The 23,211-nt window shown below is 37.6% G+C and overlaps 1 protein-coding gene across 1 annotated transcript in view; it reads right to left on the reverse strand.

Moving 5' to 3' along the window:
• Nucleotides 1-257: 257 nt before the first annotated feature.
• LOC104467216 (utrophin-like) overlaps nt 258-23,211 on the reverse strand; it is a gene marked incomplete at both ends in the record, with an annotated part of 55,294 nt that continues 32,340 nt past the window's right edge. The window contains 8 exons of the mRNA XM_010080919.1: nt 258-344; nt 2,093-2,201; nt 8,562-8,805; nt 9,153-9,311; nt 15,717-15,782; nt 18,845-18,910; nt 19,148-19,186; nt 20,825-20,961. Coding sequence (XP_010079221.1) covers nt 258-344; nt 2,093-2,201; nt 8,562-8,805; nt 9,153-9,311; nt 15,717-15,782; nt 18,845-18,910; nt 19,148-19,186; nt 20,825-20,961 — 907 coding nt within the window. The remainder of the gene's footprint in view (nt 345-2,092; nt 2,202-8,561; nt 8,806-9,152; nt 9,312-15,716; nt 15,783-18,844; nt 18,911-19,147; nt 19,187-20,824; nt 20,962-23,211) is intronic.

Consider the following 23,211-nt stretch of genomic DNA (forward strand, 5'->3'; position numbering starts at 1 on the left):
TGAAAATTCCATATGGAACTATAGGCTTTTCTTACAGTGAATCACTTCCACTTAAAACATGAGAATATTTATTTACTTGCAAAAATAGTGTCCCTTAAGGAACTTTAAAGAACAGAATTATGTAGCTTGCATATCTTGACAAGAAATCTCATCAGAGAAAAGATTTTCTTCCTAATCAATACCACAAGAATGACTTTTTTTTCCAAAAGACTGCCTCAGATTCAATACTGTTCTCAGAAACATGTTGTTACACTTACAGCAGCAAGCTGGAAATGTGCTGTTGATTTGCTCCATAACATCTGTTAGATCTGTGTTGGTATCATGAGGCGGAACTAACAAGTCATCTGCAGATATGACAACAAAAGGGAGTAATGAATTCAGTAACAAGAGACGGAAGAAAAAAAAAGACAAAAACATTCTGAAAGGCATTCTCATCCAACTTTCCAGTTAAATACTCCTTTATATTTCAAGGGAAACAACTACCTGAGGCCTTTGTAATTTCATGTGCAGGAACTGTCATTGATAATTGCCAGCCTTGGGAGAGGAGGTGAAAGTTACACTATTGATTTGCAGCAGAATTCATTTCTCTTTTATTAAAGCTTAACCATTGCACTGAAGATTTAACTAGTAGAAGCTGCCAAGAAGGAGCAGTATATAAGAATTTACAGTCAAAATAAATAAAAGGTTTACAAGATGAGGGAATTATAATCAGTAGCTGCTCAATTAAAATTCTGTTCAATTTTCAGATGATTTGCCATGTAACTTTCAGAGTGAATACACCATTCTTTTTCTGAAAAAATACCCCATTTATCTTTTATACGGTCCTTATTCAACATGCACCAGCAATTTCACTAGTGTTAAAATCCTCCTTGCCATTTTTAAAAAAAAAATGCTGCTTAAAATCAGCTAAGGGAATGGTTAGGGAATACAACTGGCTCTGTTACTGGAGGTTTTATTGGCCAGCATCTCTCATAAATTTACCATTGCATTAAATCAGACTTGAAGAAGTTCCACATTTTTACAGATAAAGTAAAAACATGTCAATGCTGAATGAAAAGTTTTCAGCATGCAAGAGAATAGTTTTCCTGTTTTACAAAGAAACAAAATATTTTTTAACCCGTAACACAAAGACTTGAAAACAAAACCAGGTAGGAAATTGCACTTAACATAATTTGAGAAAAATGTTTTGTTTTTTTTTCCCCTAATTTTGAACATTCAGTAATCTGTAGTTATTTCTGCTAATTCCCAGTGGAATTAATGAGTTCTGATATTAAAGAATTTAAAATAATCTTTCAAGAGATAAATCCCCTCATGGGCAGAGGCTGTACACTTAAAGACTCTGCAATTCCTAAAGATGTGAAGTCTTTGAGGGATGGGTTCATAAAAATATCAGGATAAGCAGAGGATATACAAAATTTTTAAGGAAGGAATCATGAAGTTTTGATTACGTGTTTCGGACGTTTGTTCCTGTATTTGACAGGTTACTTGGGTGCATGCGTATACTGTAGGACAAACAGCTGTTGGCTATTTCAGTCCAATGAAATCAGTTTCCCCCTTCAGTGAGGATGGATTTGCTCAGTAAATTTGCCTGCTCAAAATGGATGGGACCAAGGATTCTATTGACAGAAATCCATAATTCAGAGTCACATGGACTCTTGTGATACTGCAGCTTTTGCAAGCGTAGGAAAGCAACAGCTCCAGCTGCAGCAAGTCTTGCTCCCAGTAGCATCACAAAAATCCGTTCCTTTTTATTTATAAATCTTTTCAGAAAGATGCCAAACATATTCAGTAGTCACCTATAGACCCCTGCAGCACTTTATCTGATTGAAATGGTTTTAAACCAAAATAGACTTAATTTAGATTAGATATTAGGAAGAAATTTTTTCCTGTGAGGGTGGTGAGGCACTGGAACAGGTTGCCCAGAGAAGCTGTGGATGCCCCATCCCTGGAGGGGTTCAAGGCCAGGCTGGATGAGGCTTTGAGCAACCTGGGCTAGTGGGAGGTGTCCCTGCCCATGCTGGGGGCTGGAACTCCATGATCTTTAAGGTTCTTTCTAACTCTAACCATTCTATGATTCTATGAAAACACTTACCTGTTTGATGGAACTGTGAGTTTGTCTCTTGCTCGAGCGAGTAGCCAAGGGCAGAGTGCTGGGGCGAAGCACAGGGGGAGGCGCCGTTAACCCGGGAGTCGGATTCAGGCTACGTGAAAGACAATAATACCCAAATTTAGATAAATTGTATCTACAGAATTTAAGAGTGGGCTTGTATGCAGTCATCCCGCTCCTTTCCTTTTTTATGTGCTCTTTCATGTTTGTGCTCCAAACTATTGAAAGTTGCCTTAGGTCTATACAACCATTAGGGGGAAAAAAAACAAACCAAGAGTTTGTTAAAAGAAATTCTTATGAGCCTCCAGTTGGTGGTCTTGTTAAAAACAATATTCTGTTGCAACCATGCAACATAGAAACACAGTATTATGTACAACCCAAACAGTCTGCCGAGACTCTCACTCCAGCTATGCAGAAAGACTATGCAATAGTATTATTGGGGTTGTATGTGTGGATATATACATACATATATACACACACAGAAGACAGTCAGATAAGGTCCCCTAAGAAGCTTTACTAGGATGACTGATCGTGCTCAGAAACAACTGTTCAACCATGACCAGTTTTGCAAAACTCCTTCCCAATCAAGCCAAGTGAAGACACAAGATTCAAGAGAACTTTGTTAATCTAAGACGTGGTAGCTAGCCATCACTCCTAGAAGCTAACACTTCTTCTCAATAGTGTGGAGGACACCAAATTCACACGAAAACCACAACCTCTGTAATATCCAGAAAATTATGACAAGGAATCCATGTACTTTGGATACTGTGTTGTAAGGCAAGCCTTTCTGGACTCTTAAATGCACCTGAAGAATCAAACACATAAGTTCTATATGAGATTTAGTTGTAACCATGTATGTGCTTGAGAGTATGTATAAGTATACATATGGACACAAAATAAGAAAAGACCGTGAGAGTCGTTCACTATAACAACTCATAAATATTGGAAGGGATCTTTTTCAGGATTTTTTTTTCCTCTTTTCCTTCTTTCTTGTAAGAAATCATTTGAAGAAGAGAGTAGTAATACAGTATTTGAGTTCCAGAAGTGATTGTTCTGAAAAAACAGAAGCACGTGAAACAGTATTTACATCTGAGGCAGTTACAGAACCTTAGCTGAAATGGTTGCCCCTATCATTTATCTTTTTGATTGCAAATCATCATATTACTTCCAAACAGCTTAAAGAGCAGATTAAGTAAATCTGTGAAAAGCAGACACAGAAGTAATAAAAAAATATCATTACCTTCAAGATCTTTTTGAAACTGAGACTGAACAAGTACTTAGAACAGCTATGAGACTCAATGCAAAGAGGCAGTAAACAGAATGGCAGTTAATTTGTGCACAAGTTTGCTCCTTTGCCTTAAGAGCAACATTCAATTTTTGGAGACAACTTCCAGTTTAAAAAAAAAAAAATCTTCAACAAAACTGAAGATTGCTGAAAAATGAAAAATACTTTTTCTTCCATACACAGTGGTGAGAAATAGAAGGAAATATTCCCTTGAGCACTCAGAAAAATCTTTTTTTCCCCTCCAAATCTCATCTCTCTTTCAGCATGACAATACCAACTACCAGCTCTGACTAAAAGAATAAATCAAGAAATATTGCTCTGCATATAGAAGACAAAGAAAAATGGAAATGTTTTCAAGCCAGCCAAGGATTTTACTGTAAAGACAGTCCTACAAACAGTGAATGCCTCTCAAGTAGTTCAGTAATTTGCTGTTCAGCATCAGTCTTCAACCAAGCTACAGGGTCTTGGTAAAATGAGTGTGGTGATTTTAAACAGGCCAAGCTTGGAGCAGCTAACCCCAGGTAATTCTGTATAGCCAGGAACTTCTCTTCAAGAAGACGTTAGCTACAATGGTAAAGAAATGAAGCACACTCTCCAAGGGTTAAGAGTATAACTTCAGTACAGAAGAACACGGTTAACTCCAGCAGCACAGTGACTGCTTGCTCACCCCACAAACCGATGGAGAGAGAGAATTTGAATGATCCAAAATGCAAACTTGCACCCGGACTAGATCTCTGTTCCTCTTCAAGCAGTAACTGTGGACAAATGGTGCAGAGATGACTACAGATGACTGACGAAGGAAGATCGATACTTGATACAAAACTGCAGTACAGCAACACATAGGCTAGACCAAGGATAGTAAGGCACTGCAAAGTCAAGATTAATTAGGATAATTAACAATGAGTTAGTAGTGAAGGTTATTTAGTACCACTTAGGAGCGCTATTGCAAACGACAAAAAAACCCTGCATAGAGCACAAGGACTCTAACCGTGGATAAACTGCAAACAAACCAAACATACTTGGAATACTTTACATTGATGTACCATATATTGATGCAGCAGTCAGAATGAAATATTGCAGCTGGATTTAAAAAAAAAACAGATAACAAAAACCACATCCCTTTCTAATCAGAGGACAATGTCTGATGACTTCATTTTCATTTAAATATACTGATAAATGTTACATTACATAGTTCCAGTGACTGCAATAGCAAGAAAAGCCTAAACAAACTCTTCTTCCAAAATCAGGACAATACAGGTAAGCAGACAAAGAGTGGGGTCTGGAACAGAAAGGGAAGGACTCTTGTAGTGGCATAAATGCCTTAATATAATCATCAGTTATTGAAAAATGTTAAATGCAAAATAGTTGAGGATATAGCTGCCCATATTTACATGATTTAACCGTTTTACTGGGAGAGAACCTGAGGGAAAAAAAAAATGTAGAAAATCATGTTCTACTTGATCCCAGTTGCATAACACTTACAAAATCTGATCACTTCCATCATCATGAAGTTCATGCATACTTATTAAAAACAACCCAGTAGACAACCCGTAAGCCAGAAACCAGAGGGAAATAGCCCTAGATGTTACTGTATGCCTGCTTCTTCCTCCTGAATAAATAAAAGCAGCGATACTGAGCATACCTCTATATGGATGCAAGGGAAATTTCCGACTCCAGTTTCTGGGAGCTTTAGAACTCCTTTCAATGCAGAACCACATAAGAGATATGAAGGGACAGATAAGTTGTTCTCCAGAAAACTCTGAAACCGAGGGATTTTTCTGCAGTACAGCAGTTTTTAAAGCACTTCAAGGGAGATATTTATTTCTACCAATTTTGATCTACAGTGCCTTATTTCACTGTGCCTCCTGCTGGTGTCTTTCCTAAAGAAGAGCCTGGAGCATTTCGTGGCTTAATGGATAGATAAGACATACCCATGCTTCCCTTGACTTCTGTTGCTTTCGATAAAAAAACAAAACACCACCCACTCCCCAACCCCAAATCATAGGAAACCTCAAAACTGTCAACTCCCTTTCCACATCCATTACAAATGTGTCTTCTTATTCCAGACTTACTCTTCTAGCTACAAAAGAAAAAAATCTCCTCTGCTCTTCTGATGAAGTTCCTCCATTTTCAGTTGGAGAAGGAGCAGCAGTCCCTGTTTACGCTTCGAGCCTGATCACATAGCCATTGACAGGTTATTTTACCTGCCACTAACTTCAATATCAAATCCAATACAAAACCTCTATTCAGTAGCTCACACAAGCAGAGAAAAATCCAAACAGACTTTAAATGCCCTTCATAATAGGTCTTACTTCTACTTTGCACATGCAGTATCTAAAAGGGCGGAAGAATGAAAAGTGAAAATGGATTCTTTAGTTTTTCCCTTTATGATTAACATATTGGTATCAAAGTTGTCACATGCCAGTTCTGTTTCACCTTCCTTTTTGGCACTATAATCAATCAGGCAGACAAAAATGACAACACTGTGTGACAGCTACCAATCCTTTGGGCTTGCTAAAATAAAAATAGTATGGTAACCTCAGAACTGTGACCTGAAGTAGGCAAATGTGCAGTGAGGATGCGTGTGTATTTCTGCTAACGGTGCTCTCTAAAGAACGTCTTAGAATGCTCTCATCTGGATTAAACAGTTACCACAGGAAAGATTCTAAGTTTCATTAATTCTCTACCCTAACATCTGTATGTAGACTCACTCCACACATTTTAGAGAAAAAAATTCCCAGTATTTTAGATACAGTGGCAAGTTATTAATCCAGACAACATTCAGGAAGCTGAGTGGAGAAGAGAAATGAAGAGACTTGCTGTTGACAGAAGAGAGAAACAGAGATGGCATGAAATGCCAGTCCCAGCAAAGAAATTGCTGTAAAACAGTCGTATCCTTTAATACTAGTAATTATTATTACAGGAATTATAGAGTTGTTATATATTTTGTCATTTGGACTTATGAGAATCTTCCACCCAAATAATCGACCTCACTAATGAGCAATGGCATTCCTTGTATCCACTAAAAAAAATAATAATTGGGACAGCCAATAAAAGCAAAACAAACAAATAAATATACTTAGATCCTCAGCTGCCTTCTGATAAAGTCCTACATCAAGCAGTGAAAGAATTAAAGACTGCCATAGCCTGTGGATGGCCCAGGTGACAGAAAAACGAACATGCTGAAGACTGGTCATTTTTTCAGAAAGTTAAGGGGCCACTAATGGGAATCTGTGCTGCTTCATAATTGCACTAATGTCAAAATAAAGACATTCCAAACAACATATACTAAAAATCTGAATTCTTTTCAATTTCTGAATCGACTGCAGGAGAGAAGATTCAAAGGCCTTGGAGACAGCCTGCAAAAAATCTGCTTAGAGGCAGGTCAAAAAACCCCTGCTAAATAAAGTAAGGATGCATATGGAAAGGCATATTGAAAAGTCACAGATATAACAGCAATAATGCAGACCTTCTCATATAATTGACTTCATACCAGCCACTCCATTAAAAGATAGAGGAGAAACAGGAACAGCTTTTGGCAACAATCAGAAGCATGGCATGCCTCCCACAGAGGCGGGAGATTTCAGACAGGAAGTAAAAGAGCAACAGTGCATAGTAAATGAGGTGTATATGATCAGAAGTATTGAAAAAGGTCAGTGTTGTTATACCTTACCCTATGAGAAACCACAAGCTGCAGAATTCCCAGAAAAATCCAAAGGCAGTACTGATCAGAAGAAACTACTGTGCCTCCCCTCCGACCACTTTATCACGACACACATGTACACCCTAAAGGTTTTACTATGAATGTTATAAGGATACCGAAAATATTACAAAATAAGATTACCCACAGCTACATTAGAAAAAATAAAGTTTTAAAGGGTGAACATGTTCCTGCTTTAAGCACTAAGCTGAAAGTGGCCGTGGGTTTGCCAGAACTGTGTTTCTATTCTACAGCAGTTTCTTTGCAGATTTTAAACCCTTCTCCATAACAGCTAGCATTGGCCACAGTTCTCAAGATACTTCATGAATGATTGTTAGTAGTTGCATCAGTTGTTATCTTCCCTGTTCAAATATTTAAGCTACTCAAATGCCAATTAAAGAGGCTAGAATGACAGTAACAACAACAAAAATACTCTGCTAGAGGGGCAGGGAAGCCATTGGAACAGATGCATCAATACTATTCAGCCAAAAGTGCCTAGAAATATGACAAAGTCAGCCAGCAGAACAAATATACAAAAAATATCTTTATCACTGTGATGAAAGTATCATCCACAGCAGGAACTTATGTCATTTTGATACCTAGTTTATGCAGTCTGTTTCTTGGCTTAGTTAAATTTTCTACAGTCACCTGTACTCATGGAAGGTGGAAATGCATCTGCCTTACTGGACTCTGACCCAAATATAACAATTAGTTATGAGAAAACTTTCATACAAATTTCTCTTCATCCTTCAAGCTCCACCCATGACACAGTACAGACTAGCATCTCTAACAACACCTTGCAGATGTTGCTCTTGTTATTTTTATAATATAGATATGCATATGCTGACTTCAAAAGCAATCAACATCGTTTTCCCCAGAAAAGAAACTCTACAATCTCTAGCTACTGACATCTGGCTACTGGCTCTTGCCTTCAGCATTTACTTGTGTGCAGACCATTTTGCTGGAGTTTATTGGTCTAAATATGCTACTCAAGAGGAATTGGATTTTTAATGAATTGCTCCTTTGCACGTTAGACATATCTTTGTCCATCTCTCTTTGGCATGCTAAGAAAGGTTTCAGTAACTAACTGTGAAAACAAATAAATTATTTAAGGAAAGAATGGAGAACTGAAGTCAAACATAGGGTGCGACTGACACTGCTACTCAAAATAGGGTATATATTTTTTTCCTCCTGCTTTTTAATTTAGAAAGAACTATTGCATTTGTTTGTGTTATTCTCAATGTTTCATAAGTTACCAGCACTTGTAATCAGCTTGGGCTTTTTGACTTTCACCACGCCTTATAACAGAGAGTAAGAAAAAAAATCTTTCTTCATCCTAGGAATGATTGAGTACAACAGACCAAGCTAGTGCAGTAAAAATATCTGCAGTAGAATTCCAATGCCTTTGTTCCACCAAGAAATCCATCATGCAGAAACAACACAAGGGAAAGACATCAGTATACATTTACCTGCTCAAGTAGCTGCCGTAGACGGTGAAGCTGAGACTCCAATTGTTTATTGTGATCTTCCAATATTTGCATCCTTGCTTCCAGGCGACCTTTATGTTGCCTCAGGAGTTTAGCTTCAGCTATGAGCTCGGCATCTTCAGAAGCATGGTGAGGTGGCACAACAGAGTCAGGAGGTGATCCAAGAGGGTTTATTCCTCTCCGAAGATGTTGTTCCTTTAGTTGCTCATATTCTATCTGCAGACTCCTGGTATATTGAAAAGAGGAGGAGAATGATGACTTAAGCACATTATAAAAATCTTCCTTATGTTACCATTGCCTCCAACTACAGAACACAAGTAGCTCAAACAAACACAATGTCTTGACTTGCAATTTACAGGGAAAAAAACCACACAATAATGTAGAGGTGAAGCTAAGGTATTTTATCACAGACCCACTCTCTTCCATGCAACAGAGTCAGGCTATGCACTACATACACCTTGAATTTTTGGGGGGCTAAAATGACTCCTAGGTCCATTCTTCTCATCTCCAACAACTATACACAGTACATGCATGGTGACAATTCACAGACACCAGGTAAGATGCTTATGAGACCTTTGCTCTTCCTCGAGGTCAGCAATGATGCGCTCCAACTCTCCGCGCTCTTCCTTTTCCACTGACTTGAGTATCTGGGCAGGACTCTGCGGCTGACTCACAGGTGACTCTCCTCCCAGCGTCTGACAATACTGCTGGATAAGGGCATGCTCATCCTCTCTAGAGCAATAAAACAACACAGATAAAGATAGAGCAGTAAAACATTTATTACTTGAGCAAACATCTTTTGTCAAGCTGAGGGATTTTGTTTGTTTATGAGAAAGGACTAAGAGAGCAGGAAATCAGCCTGCAAGAATCTCATATATAAGTGTCAGATATGTGCCTCAGCAAATCGTATTAAAATTTTTATGAGCTGTTTCTAAAAAAATATACTGCAAAAAAAAAATAACATACAAAGGCACATTGTACAGGAAAAAGAAGGCTGATCTGTAGTGGTGAAAAAGCTCAGTTTAATGTATGCAAAAAGAAGAAAATGCTGCTGGTGGTGTGAAAAGAAATAGTGAAAGAATCTAATATAAACCAAAAAATTACTGATTTGAAATTCCTTAAAAATAAATACAACAAAACAAGGCATCTGGTATTTACTTTTTTTCTTTTTTTACCATAAATAGCTGACATTTTTAATATTCTTTAGGAGATAATTTTGGTGTGCTCAGTTTACCTAATAAAATGAGAGAGGGGAAAAAAAGCTCCACAGAATTCTTCAAGAAGTCATAGACCAACAAATCATCAAGTATGTAGCTAACACTGTGCACTGCACAAAGGGACTGAAAATGCTTCAAAAATAATGTTATAGGTTTTGAATTAGCATTATATTTCCAGATTGTCTTTCCATTTTGACATACCTATGTGACACCTTGCAGGTCTTCAAGGGTAGCAGATCTTACAGATTCAGGGATAGAATTAAACTATAACACTGTCATCCTGACTCACATAGAAATTACCTTCTGGTAAGGAGATACAGAAGTCCTGACACTTCCACTTATGCTATGATGCCCAAATGAGTTTGCTTTTGTATGTGTGCCTTTCTTCCTCGGTTGACGGCTTTTCTCCACAGTAAAGCCAGATAGATAGGAAGTGAAGGATACCATGTCCTACAAATAGCTTGTTTGCTTACTTACTCAAGAAGGATAAGTCAGCAGCAGAAAAACATATACCGTTCACGTTTTTAAGAGAAATTGCTGCAGCAGTATGAATGCTGAATAAAACCCTCCTTAAACGCCCTTCTTTGCTTGACTACAAACCAGAGGTTGTACACCCTATGATACTGTGAAGTACTGTCCCTACAAACTTTATCCTAAAGATCTTCTACAGTTAAAGCATAGTCAACGACAGAAAGAAAAACACCTAGGCAATATATATGCACATATTCAGATACCATTTAGAAAAGAGACTTTTTCACATTAAAAATTGTTCTTGTGCTGACATTTTTTCCTACCATTGGTGAAAAGAAGTAGCTATGAACTCTGCTATCAACTGATTGTGGTCTAACACAATGAGAAGTATCCTCAAGGACTGCCTTTGAAAGCAGATACAAAAAATAGGAAGTTCATTATATGCAGAGTATTTATTTTCCAAGAGCTTTCTAAGAGGCTTTTTAAAAAATTTCCTGACAGTCAGTTTAACATCTTTCATCATGAAAGATCCAAATGTACAGTCTCATTTGAATGAACAGTAAAACCGTCTGTTTAAAAATGTATACCCTGAAAGAAACAGAAGTTATTTCTGTGGTGACAAATAACCTATAAATTAATGCATGTACAAGTCAAACACATCAGGTGTTTTACACACCATGCACATGGATTGGGGCTTTTCTCAGAAATAAATTCAAGCTCTTAGGGTAAAGGGAGCAAATGCTTCTGACAGGAACAAACGAGAGTTGCAAACATACTGGTTGTGTAATGGAAGATCCTATTTCATCCTGCTGAATTTTTGTAGCTCAGTACATCAATACCCATTTAAAAGCATCACCTGTGTTAGGAGCAAGACAAAATAAACACAAATTTAATAAATACTGATTCCCTGTGTCTCTCTGTTGGAGAAGCACTTCTATCACGCAGCAAAGTGATGTAGTTCATTGCAGTACTGCTTAAAGACAACCTTTCTACTGAACACTAATCCTATGGTAGAACAACCCTGAACTCTTTCTTCTCAAGGATAAGTATTCACCATGTACCCAAAGCTATCATATGGTCTTCCACTTTCTGATTTGTCAATGAGATTTAAAAATCTAGACTATTACAATCAAAGAAATGCACATCAAGTAACACTATACGTAAAAAAAAAAAAAAAAACAAATGAAAAGGAAAAAAATTATAGCCTGTGACAGTTCTATCCACTTTAAAAGTTCATGTCATTCTATTCCACATAAGTTCATTTATGATATAAAGGTTAAAAACAGTCAGGTATGAAGATATGCTTCCACAGAGCTCTGATTGCATATCACTTTCCTTCATCCTGCCTTTTTTGACTGACTACTGGTTTCAGGAAGTTTACATGTAAAATTGAAAAAGGAACCTAATTACTGAGTTCTTCCACTTTTAACAATGAGTTGAAAATTTAAAGGGAATAATATACATCACTTATTTCTTATTTGTCTTGGCTGTAGTCAGTACTGTACTCATGAGAAGAAATGCCAATGTTGATCTTCCCATGCAAATGAACAAATGTAATGAATTTTTCATTCAATACAGCTATATAATTACATATAATTGGGGTTGCATATGCATTTAGGTCATTCAAAAATACAGGAGATATCTGACAGTGTTATCTGAAAAGGAAACAGAGCAGTGCTCCTTTTTTTTTTCCCCTTACCTACAGAAAAAAAATCCTGTAATCGCTTTTTCTTCTCTGCTACTTGAGTGATCTCAGGGAAACCCATCATCACTTCCTTTGTTATTTTGCATTAGTCTAGTTAAAACTAAAGTAAATGCTACTGCAGTTAATGAAGTTTGGATCAGGTCCTGATGTGATAATGGAATCTCACGGTACTTCTCCACCCTTTAACCCCACCCCTTATAACTAAATTTTTGCCAAAGTGATGTAACCCCTTTTGGGGCTTCAAACCCTGCTGTATATAGGAGGGCTTCTACAGCCCTGAAAAATGTGCAGAATCCCCTCACCGTGACCAAAACATCTGCACTAAGTCACATCTCCAGTGAGCACAGAAAGAGACTGTTAAAGCAGTCTAGAGAAAGAAGTTTTATCATCCAGGTTTCAAAACATTGTTTATGTGTTAATTCAAATTATATAGTGAAACTACAACATGTGGCCTCTTTTGTGCAAGGGTGGTGAAGCTGTCAGGAAAGGTTCATGTGATCAAGCGGTTTAGTCTTGTTATTAGGCATTGAAAAGCTGCTGTCTACATTTTAAGATGATTAATTTATAAACAACTATGTAGGTCATATGATTTTTTTTTAAGTAGGGCTCTGTAAAGCTGCATGTATTATATTTTTTGTATTTTTAAAATCTGAAATTCTGTCAAGGTTTTACAATAGGTGCAACCTTATTTTGAAATGAAACTTATAAACCAATTAAAATAAGAGTTTACCCAGTAAATGCTTAGATACTTTTCTTCTGTATTGTGGTCCAGTAGGTGAGATCAACACAGCTACAAATTGTTCAAGAAGGGTTCCAGATAATTTTATAGTTTGGACTCCCAATTATTCAGTCCAGAGAAAAGTTGATTTCCCTCCTCTCCCACTGGTTCAGAGACTCAGAAACTGTACAGGACAGACTGTGGGTATTGACTGATCTTTTTTTAGGGATCACACCTTGCAACTGACAGCAAACTTTTTCAGATGCTGCAGCAAGTACCTGGTAGAAGAAGTCTTCTGATGGAAAACTCTATTTTTACCATGTGTTCCATCTCTGGTCTGTCTTGCAAAATCACTCATTCAAAAAAACCTGAACCTTGAACCTGCACCACCAAACCTCATGACTAAGACGGATTCATTAGCAGCACAGGAGGCCCAGGGCAGGGCTTCACAAGGACCTACAACACAAAGGAGTGACACATGCTCTACGGCAAACACTTTAATTTTGAGAATCCAGGACTCTCTTCTGCAGAATTGGTTGGAGATGGCAATCAGCAGCCAAAATAAATGCACAACATCAACATGAATTCCTCATCCTTTCTTGGCAATTATTTTCCTGAAGACCCTGTGTGCTTTGAGAAAAAGTTAGAAGTACCCAAAGTCCTTCAACAGCAGAGACTACAGTTCCTTTTCAGCATTTCACCATAGTAGAAAGCAGTAAAAATGACATCCCAGGAGGTCAGACTTGAAAGAAGTACATCTCAAAGGGAACGAACACACCAACAAGGAAACGCAGGGAAAATGGCCTTTGAAATATCCTATTCTCTTTGTGGATGTATATTTTCAAGAGGTCTATTGCAAAACATGCATTATGCATGGAGGAAGCAAGAGACAAACAACGTTGCATATAATTTCCCTTGCATTGAGACTACGCCATGGAAAGAAAAATTCAGAATTCCTGACAGTCACTTTTCATCAGTGTATTAGTTTATCTGATTAAGAAAACTGATGGCTAAATTAGATTTTAGATGGGAAGATGTGAGTATTTGTAATCCTCCTTCACTGATCTTTTTCATTTTTCCTGTGGCTCTCATACTAAGCACCATGCATGCTAGTCCAAATATAGTGTTCCTTGACCTACTGATGCCATGAGAAATATTATAATTAGGTTCAAGAAGGTACTCCAAAACACTCCATCTCTTAATTTATTTGTTCTTCTCCTAATTTTATCATCATGTGGAACTAATTTCTCATTGTGACAAGACGCCTTTGAAACACTTACATCATGTCAAAGTATTCAGGTACAACACACTGGGTCTCCAGTTTGACTTATGACACACTGAGTGGCAGTGTCAGCTGAAAGTACCCCCAGTCTTCACTGCTTGTTCCTACCCCTGCACCTGAGTGCAGGGCTCCCAAACAATTAAAATTTCAGATATACTCCAACTCTTCCCTCAGCTGAGTGCGAAGTGGCATCCTCAGCACTGCAGACATGAGGATGGCTGGTAGCAAAGGCGTTAATCAGAAAACAGACATTAAACTTTCCCATTTATACACAAATTATTTCTACTATGTCCAGTGCACTTAAATTCAACATGGGCTAGATAGGACAGATCATATATTACAGGTATAAGAGGGTTACATTCATGTCCTATTTTCCTAATGATGTTCTTTGTCTTTTCATTCTACTACACCATGATTTGTCAAATTGTGAAGCATTGCTTTCTGTTAGGGACACTATCATTCTTTGTTGCAAAGTCTTCATTTTTTCCTTATGCTCATCTTCACTTGTGAAAAGGTCAGTCTGCTTCAGATATAGATGTTTTCACATGAATAAGAGCCAAACAAAATTCATCACAACAGTCTAGTCTAAACATTTAGAACTCCCTAATGTATGGAGAAGATGACATGAAGGAAAAACATTTTTATTCAATGTAATTATATCAGAAAACTCATGCATGAGAGCATTAAAATGTTTGTTAAGAAGCTGGATATACTACAATACAGACTGGGACTTTTTTTGCTATATATATTTTTCAAATTGAGGAATTTTTTTTTTTTTTAATGTAATTCACATAGGCTTCGGGGAGGGGAGGGTTAGAAAAGCTTAGTTAGGGAGATAGAAGAAGTCATAGTGGACATTCTTCAAATAAATTTCTTGTGTTTTAACTAACCTGTTGTCTTGAAAATGAAAGTATTATTGAGAACAATAGCATTTCCTAAATAAAGCTGAACAAGAACAATTTCTGTTTTCTCTTTAAAAAGGCTGATTATATCCATTAATAACTTAAAAGGTGTGGAGTTCTGCTACACTATTTTAATGAACAAAATTGACAAAGCAGTGAGGTTAAAACATTCATGTATTTTTACACTGAGAAAAATAATATTTAATTCATCAACAATTCAAGGGGTTATGTGCTTTCCAGATTCATCAATACATTCTAATGAAGGCTTTTTCCGTAAAAGTGACACATAATCCAAAAAAGAAAATGACATTGATAAAACTAATGTGGGACTACATTTATATCCCCAAGTACAAAAAGATGGATCAGCAGCCAACAAACTGAAATCTAAGGAAGAAGCAGCAACGCTGTTCTGGCTCTGCAAAAACTTGAATACCAAAGACTTTTTTCAATGAGAAGATTGTCCTGGGAGTTAGTATAAGCTATCGACACACTCTGTTGTCCAGTTTGACATAGAAGGATTTATTTTCGTTTATAACATGATAAAAGCAGAAAAGGAATACAAACTAGAACCTATAAATCTGTGACTTTTTTCAAGTCATATGAAATATCCTCCCTTTTGAAGTGGAATGGCTGACAAACGTAGAGCTCCATTAGATCATCAAATGAACGTCTCCAATTTCTACAATTGGTACTTGGAATAATGAAATTTATGTAGGGATCCTTAGTATCATACTTATTAGCTACTTTCCCTGGGAATACATCCTGTGTTACAACTTATGAAGATTATACCATGCAGCTATAACCAAAGTTCCTAGCAGACTTAACAAGCATGAGCTACTTACACGCTTCCTGTGGTGGAGCTACTGTCCGTGAGGAAGGAGCCATTGGTCCTTTCCATCTGCGCGAGCCTGAAAGGCAGGAGAGACCACGACTCTCAGAGAATGTGCTGCACAGTTTAAACAGAGGCACTGTGAAGATCAATCTCACTTAGAAACAGCTCAGATATGGCAATCTTGGTATATGTAAACAGGAATAGATTTTGTGACAAAAACCTATAATCCAGAGGACTTTTATGAGAAACTTGTGCTATGATTAACTAATTCTACTTGCCAAGCAACAACGAACAAGTTTATTTTCTATCTCTAGTATAATTATCATTAGCACCACCACAACTCTCATGGTAAAATTAGTTAAAGAGATGTTTTCGCAGATGGTTTTCTTTTTGAATTTTATAAAGCTAGACTAACAAAAGAGGATGAATACTTTTTAAATATAGCACATGGAACATCTGAAATTATGCTTGGCAAATAACATCACACTGTGGACAGACAAGTCCTGGAAAACAACACAAAAAACTGTAATTACAGGGAGTCATGGCCTGTAGTTCTCATTTGGAAGGAATTAATCTAAAAGGACGAGATTATTATACTGTACATAAGGTCATACCACTCTGAAATCACAGCAGAAATTTTCTGTCTATTCAAATTTCTAGGAAAGATGTACCTTATCTATGTAAGACACAGACACAAAAATCTAGAAATGCTCAATGCTGTGAACATAACCTGGACTGCACCAAATACAGATATTTCCTTATATAAAGGAGGATAAACAAAAGCACACACAGGACAAAGTTGTCTTGATTGCCTCATCCCACCATGGCTGGAGTGGGATGTTGTGCTCCAACACCACCTCTGAAGGGAAGGACAAGCTCCTAAGTGACTAGGGACATTCAGATCATCTCTTTTCCAGGGCATCTCAAACAGATGTAGTTCATAATGAGTAACAAGAGTGAGGTAGATGCCTACAAGTCCGCTTTGTAATTCTGCTTAGCCTGCCCTGTATCTCTTAGGGAGTAATAGATATCCTGTCTCACAAATGCAGACTCTACCATTATCACCACGTTTTCCACCTCCATCATTTAGTGAGGATTTGCTTGGAACAGCACGTGGAGCCAGGAGACAGCCCTGATCATGGAGCAGAGGGAGACAGGGAAGGGACTCTGAGTTGCAAAGAGCCTTCAAGGCAGGATACAAACTGAAAGCTGAGAAAGGGAATTATTAGAAACTCAGAGGTGACACAGCACAACAGAACAGGGGGAGAGTACTTGATTGCAGGGAGGGGACTTTGTGAACAAAAAAGTGAGAGTTGAACATTCTCCAGTCAGTGACAATAAAGGTTTCAAGCCCTAGTGTACTATTTCTGCTGGGCACAGTCTTATTAAGGAAGCCCTGGTAATATTTCTTGAAAGAAACTTAGCTGGAAAGATCAAGACAATAAAAAATATTTACCAGTTTATATGTGAAATATGCATAATAACAGATCCAGCTAGAAAGCTCACAATAAAAATTATATGAAAGCTACAGACGGAGTTATGTCTTAATTTTTTTTACTTTATTCCTAGAGGGCAAAAACTTCTTGAATAACTGTAGATAGTTAACTTACATAGTAACTAGTATTCTTTAAGTTTGTGATTTTGCTAACCAACTTCTGCACAGAGCAGGTACAGATTTATCTCTGTAAACTGAAAGAGATACACAGTCCACCTTCAGCAAGTCTAATCCAGAGCAGAACTGGTAAGAGCTGAGGGGGAGGAGAGGGGAAACAGGTATTGCACCTGGGATCTCCCCTGATCTTTAACACGGATCCAGAGTTTTCGCTTCATCTGGGCACAGAAAGCCACAGCATTCTGGCACCACAAGCTGAAAAAAGGTCAGGGAGAGATGAAATTCTCACATCTTTCTAGAGAAATCCAATTTATTTGCTTTTGCCTAATTTGTAGTCCTGCCCACGGGTTTTATTTATTTTATTTTAAAATTAAATTAATTTTATTTGAAAATTTGTAATCAAATTGTATTTGATTACAGAATGACCTAAGTTATATATCCAAAGAAATGTCGGGTGATTTCTATGAGTAATTGAATTAATTACTAAATTAATAATTATTTATCAATTAATAGTAGAATTAATTGAATTTTCCAAATAATTGAAAAGCACTACAACTTTGCTTTTGACAATGTACTATGCTACTTATGAAGGACGAAAATATTCACTGCTGAGGAAAAAAAAAAAAAAAAAAAAAAAACGGGGAGGCTCACAGGAAGTAGCTACCCTCCAGGGTTAGTTTCTGCTTCATTTTTCCCCTGCCTAAAGATCATTTTTGGGTATCCTAGGTATTTATCAAACTGTTTTGAAGCTTCTTACGGTGCCCATAAGTAAGAATTCAGTTATCTTACACATAAGCTCTGAATTTTTTTTATTCAAAAAGCTGAAAAAGTCAACATTGTTTCTTAGTTGTGGAGATCAGATACAACAGTAAAAACACCAAAAAGCAAAACCAAGTCACTTCCCATGGGAATATGGATCAATTTCTTTGTTGCCTAAAAGTTGGGTATTGTTACTTGTTTTTGGGAATGTACCTCTGGTTAGTGCTTCACCACCCCCAGCTCTGCATGTACAGAGGAGAGTTCAACAAAACGCGGAAGCACTGAGATGGACTTGTCAGAATAGACATCATGAAAGGACTACGGTGACCCCATAAAAGCCAGAACACAAAACATTCGTGATTATTATATGCTCTTCTAAAAGTCAATGGTAATGGATAGTGCCAGCCTCTCAGAAGAAAAAGAAAACCTGGGTCTAAATCCTACAAGGCAAAATTACATCTCCAACAAGTTCAGTTTATTTCCAAAGGTTAAAAGAGAAGAAGCAAAAAGAAACCAGCACGTTTTAGAAATAACGCACAGCAATTCTGCAAGTTTCCATTCTGTGTGTCAGACAGCAGATTTAATGCATCTACTTTACATTTAATGTGACTATATTCAGAAGCTGATGATTTAAAAACATTTGACTTACTTCTGAGTACAGAGAATTATATCTTTTCAATAAATAATGTCCAGCCAGAGTATATTAAAACCTGCAGGAATCAAATCACCAAATGCAGTGTACTGGTGAGAAATTGCGCATCTCTTACCTAGTAGCATACTGCTCTATCCTGGAGTGTGTGTCATCATGAAACAGCTGTGGAGACTGGGAAGGACTATTTAAAAAAAAAATAAAAAAATTAGTGGTGTCTAAAGCAATTCATGATACAGACAACATTATTTTAAAAGCAAGTTAGACTGATGACAAATAAATAAATTCACAATATTGCTGAGGGGATTATTGCTTTGTGTCAGCCCTGCCCTGTAGCGCATGCACATTGGATTAGCAGCAACTGAGCTAAAAGAAAACAACTACTGTACTAAACTTTTCAAACTTTCCAGTGCATACTCACTCATATTGCTCTGGCCACATACTGATGAGGGTGATAGGACTGTAAGGAAGACAAAAAAAAAAAGAGAAGAGAGAAAGAAGGAAAGAAACTATGAAACAAAACTTTAGTGCCATTTAAGCAATAGAAAGCTGAAGAAACAAAAATATTTTTAACCAGCAACCCACTCAGATTTTTTTGAATCAGCAACTATTGATACAGAAAAGAGACAGCAACAGATACTGCCGTGTATCACGGAGAGATAGGAGACTGACTCACATACTTCATTTTGTTAAATAAAAATCAATTTTTCAAAAAATACCACATCAGTGCTATTGATTGAACTGCAGTTCATAAACCACAATCAGTTCATTTAAATTCTACTCAAGCTTTGGACTTTCCTTTAAAATTAGCTAGAAAATATAATTACAAAAACATACTAAGGGGGGAAAAAAACCCACCACAACCACCACCAAAACCCTCAATAAATCAAAGTTACCAATGCTTATTTTCCTACTGCATAAAAATAATAAAAAGTAAATATTGCTTTGCATTTTGACACTTGAATAACTTTTTTTTTTTTTAATTTAAAGGAACGTATTATTGAGTTTTGCCACCTGCAGGGGAGAGAACCAATACCAAGAGTTTCCTCAGCATGATGCTGGCAATTTATCTGTATATTTCCCACATGGCTGGACCAGGAGAGTTTTATCCTTACAGTTTTGACATTCCAATTTCTGGCACCATTGGCAAACTTTCATCACATCAAATCAGTTTCACTTTCCTGTGTTGATGATGGGTTTGTTTGGTTTTTTTTAAATACAGACCACCTGAAGACTGCCCTGGTGAGTAACTTTTCAACATTTGACTGTACATTGCTTCCTGAGAAGCCAGGCCATCAATATCGCCAGTTCTTTAATTACTTCCTCGTTTCTTAAACCGCTAATAAGCAGGTTTTGTTTGTTTATGGCAAGTAAAATGCACAGTCCTCTGGTCATGAAAACAGTGCATGGACAATGGCCCCGGACTGTTGCACACACGCAGAGAATATACCGTTGAAGCTTCCCATTCGCTGCAGCTGGCTAAGCCATGCTGTGTTCGGACGATACAGTAGTACCGCAGACTCCAGGATGCCAAGGAGAGTCAATCCATGAAAATACTTCTAATGCCCTGTCAACACATCTTAATTTTGCTCTTTTAAGAGTGTCCTTTGCTGACAACTACCACGTAAATAAAGTGGAGCATTTCTGCCAGCACCGTAAGTAGTGCTGTGGAGACACCGAGTGTGGTCTCTTTTACCAGGCCACCTTATTTCTGAAGCCTGTAGTAGGAACCTAATTAGCTCAGAGGTTTTTAACTCCAGGGGCTTCAAGATAACCAAATAAGCAGTGCAGTTCCAAAAGCCCAGTCTCCCCAAAGCTATAAAGTGTTCTCTGTAAAACAACCATTTGGTCCCCTCCAGCATTAACCTGCTAAAGTCCATGGCTTTATGGTAAAATCCTTACAAAAACCAAACTATAAAATATGTTGCCTTTTTTTTCAAAAACAGGCAAGATCTGCAAATAATGTGAAATAGTTCATAGAAAGTAATACAGGAAAAGGCTCTATAACTGCTGTCAATTGTTTCTTGGGTTTCACTTTTTTGTTTTTCATGGAATAGGCCAGTGATCCCAGGAGCAATTACTCTATAATCAAGCTTACGTCTCCAGGTTGTCACCCTCCAATACTGTTTGCACAGGTAAGTAGCCAAGTCGGGGATGCTTTGCAAAATACTTCTTTGACCGGAACTTATTCTTCAGCACCTTTGTGAAGTCCCGTACGTCTTCCCCAGATGTTGTCTTAAAAAGTTAAAAGAGATTAAATTGAACATTGATAAAAAGCATTAAGATAACAGTGCTGCTACTGTCCTGAAAAAATATACAAGGAAGAACTTCAAAATGTTAATAATGTTAAAATTGCCTTTTTTTTTTAGTGTCCTGAAATATGGTACAATAGTAATGGCAATGAATCTACAAACTATCTTTTGTTAGAAAAAAAAAAGCAAGGTTTCAAACTCAGCAATCTATCCACTGGATTTAGCAACTACTTTATAAATTAGAGGAAAAAGGAAACAGGTTCAAGTCTTAAGCTAAACATTTATAACTGGTCCTACAAAGCGCAAAAATTTAATCTTTCAGAAAAAAATGGCAAATCAGTTTGCCAGATATAAGGGGATACTCTTAGCCACTGGAAGCAATCTTGACAATACACATGAAGCTTGTGACCCACCCCACAGACAGAAAAACTGTTTAATGGCTCTGCTGAAAATATACAGCTAACAGTAATGGCTTTTTTTTTTTTTAAAAAAAAGCTAACACAGCCCTCCACATTCACAAAGTGCCACAAAATACTCACTGCCTCTCATTCTATACCTAGACAACTTTATCACGAGATGGGAGCAGTTCATGTTAAGTTGTTCTCTGCTGCAACGGTCAAGCTTTTCATGAGCATTTTCTCAAATTGCCAGATCTCTTCCTACAGGTTTCTGCCACTCTCTGTATCATTCCAGAGTCAAAAAAAACCCCCGCAGACATGTGACAGCTTTTGTACAGGCACTGTTCAAAGGCACAGTCAGACGCCAGCCTGACAAGCACAATCAGTGTCCAAAGTAACAAATTCAGACTGATTCAGTCACTTCCTTCCTACCACAGGATAATACTGGTACAAAAGTTAGCCACAAGATTCTGCACGTCTAAATTTACAAGTTACAATCTGCAGCTCCCTCGCCCTGACATTAGCTTTTTTACTGGTCCCCACTGATGCAGCCTCTTCCAGAACCGACGAGCGCTTAGCCCCATCCCCCAACCCCACAGGAAATCAATTCTGTTCTTTAGAACAGAATTAAAATTGATTCAATTGCTTTTAAAAACCAACTTAACTGGCAATAATCACAGCAATAATGGCAACACTGCTTTGGTGATACAAAAGCAGGGATACAAATAAAACATACAGGCATAAAATACAAGGTGAAAATGGTAATAAAGAGATCTGCAGGACGAAACAATAGTATATGGTATGCCTTGAAAGTATATGTGCTCACAGACTGTACTGAGTACTTAAACAGAATGATCCCCATCCTATGTAAGCATTTCCTCTTGTAGCTGCAGTAAAGAAAAAGTTGCCATTCACCTCCTGCGTTAGCTGAAGATTTATAATGGCTTCTACAGATTTCCAGCCCAAACCCTGTAACAAACTACTACTTCTGTACCCTCTGCTTTGGGAGAAGCCTGTTAACATAAAAGGATGCCAAAGCGGATGGATATTTATAGGGAAAACAGAGTGAAAGATTTTTTGTTTTTGTAAATGTGCCACATCTGTGACGTTTGCACTGTGTAACACCGTGAAGACTACCCTTCTGGGACCACTTTCAACAAGGGGCATTTCATAGCAATTGCTCACCAAGAGGAGAAACTGATCATAGATTGTGTGTGTATTTGAGTTTAGTCCAACGAAATCAAGCTGTAATTTCAAGAGAAACTAAGCTACCTCAGAATTTAACAAAGTTGCAAAAAGGTAACTGATAAGCCAGCTATCAGAGAAACTGTAAGATTAAGACCTAGAGGAAAGCACGTCACCCAGCTGCTAAGTATCAAAGACTACCCTGACCAGATCGCTATTCTTCTGAAGGCAAAGAGTAATCTTTGAATTCCACAGCTGGAAGCAATGTTCTGCATGCGAAATAGCCAGATTCAACCATTCTCGCTGCTTGCTTTCACCTTCACCACCAAACAAACCTATTCTGAGAACAGTGAAGCATCACGCTTGGTGCACTGGTAAGCATGTCAAGATGCAACCACTGACTGACTTATGTCAGTTTGTTGCTTATAAAACACTGAGGCTGCTTAATGTTCAGGAATGTACCTTCCTTCTCTGGATGTCAGCAGCAATTACATTTTCAGACGACTTACCCAGAGGAGAAGCCTTAACAGGCACTGCTGCAGATAAGCTTTATCATCTCTGGAAAAAATCTTCAGTCTAGGGTGAACTATCATTCAACCAATAGTTTCTGATGTCTCGCCTATCATGTTCTGACCTCTTTCACGGAAATA

Source organism: Pterocles gutturalis, unplaced genomic scaffold, assembly GCF_000699245.1.
Source record: "Pterocles gutturalis isolate BGI_N339 unplaced genomic scaffold, ASM69924v1 scaffold16331, whole genome shotgun sequence".
Lineage (NCBI taxonomy): Eukaryota > Metazoa > Chordata > Aves > Pterocliformes > Pteroclidae > Pterocles > Pterocles gutturalis.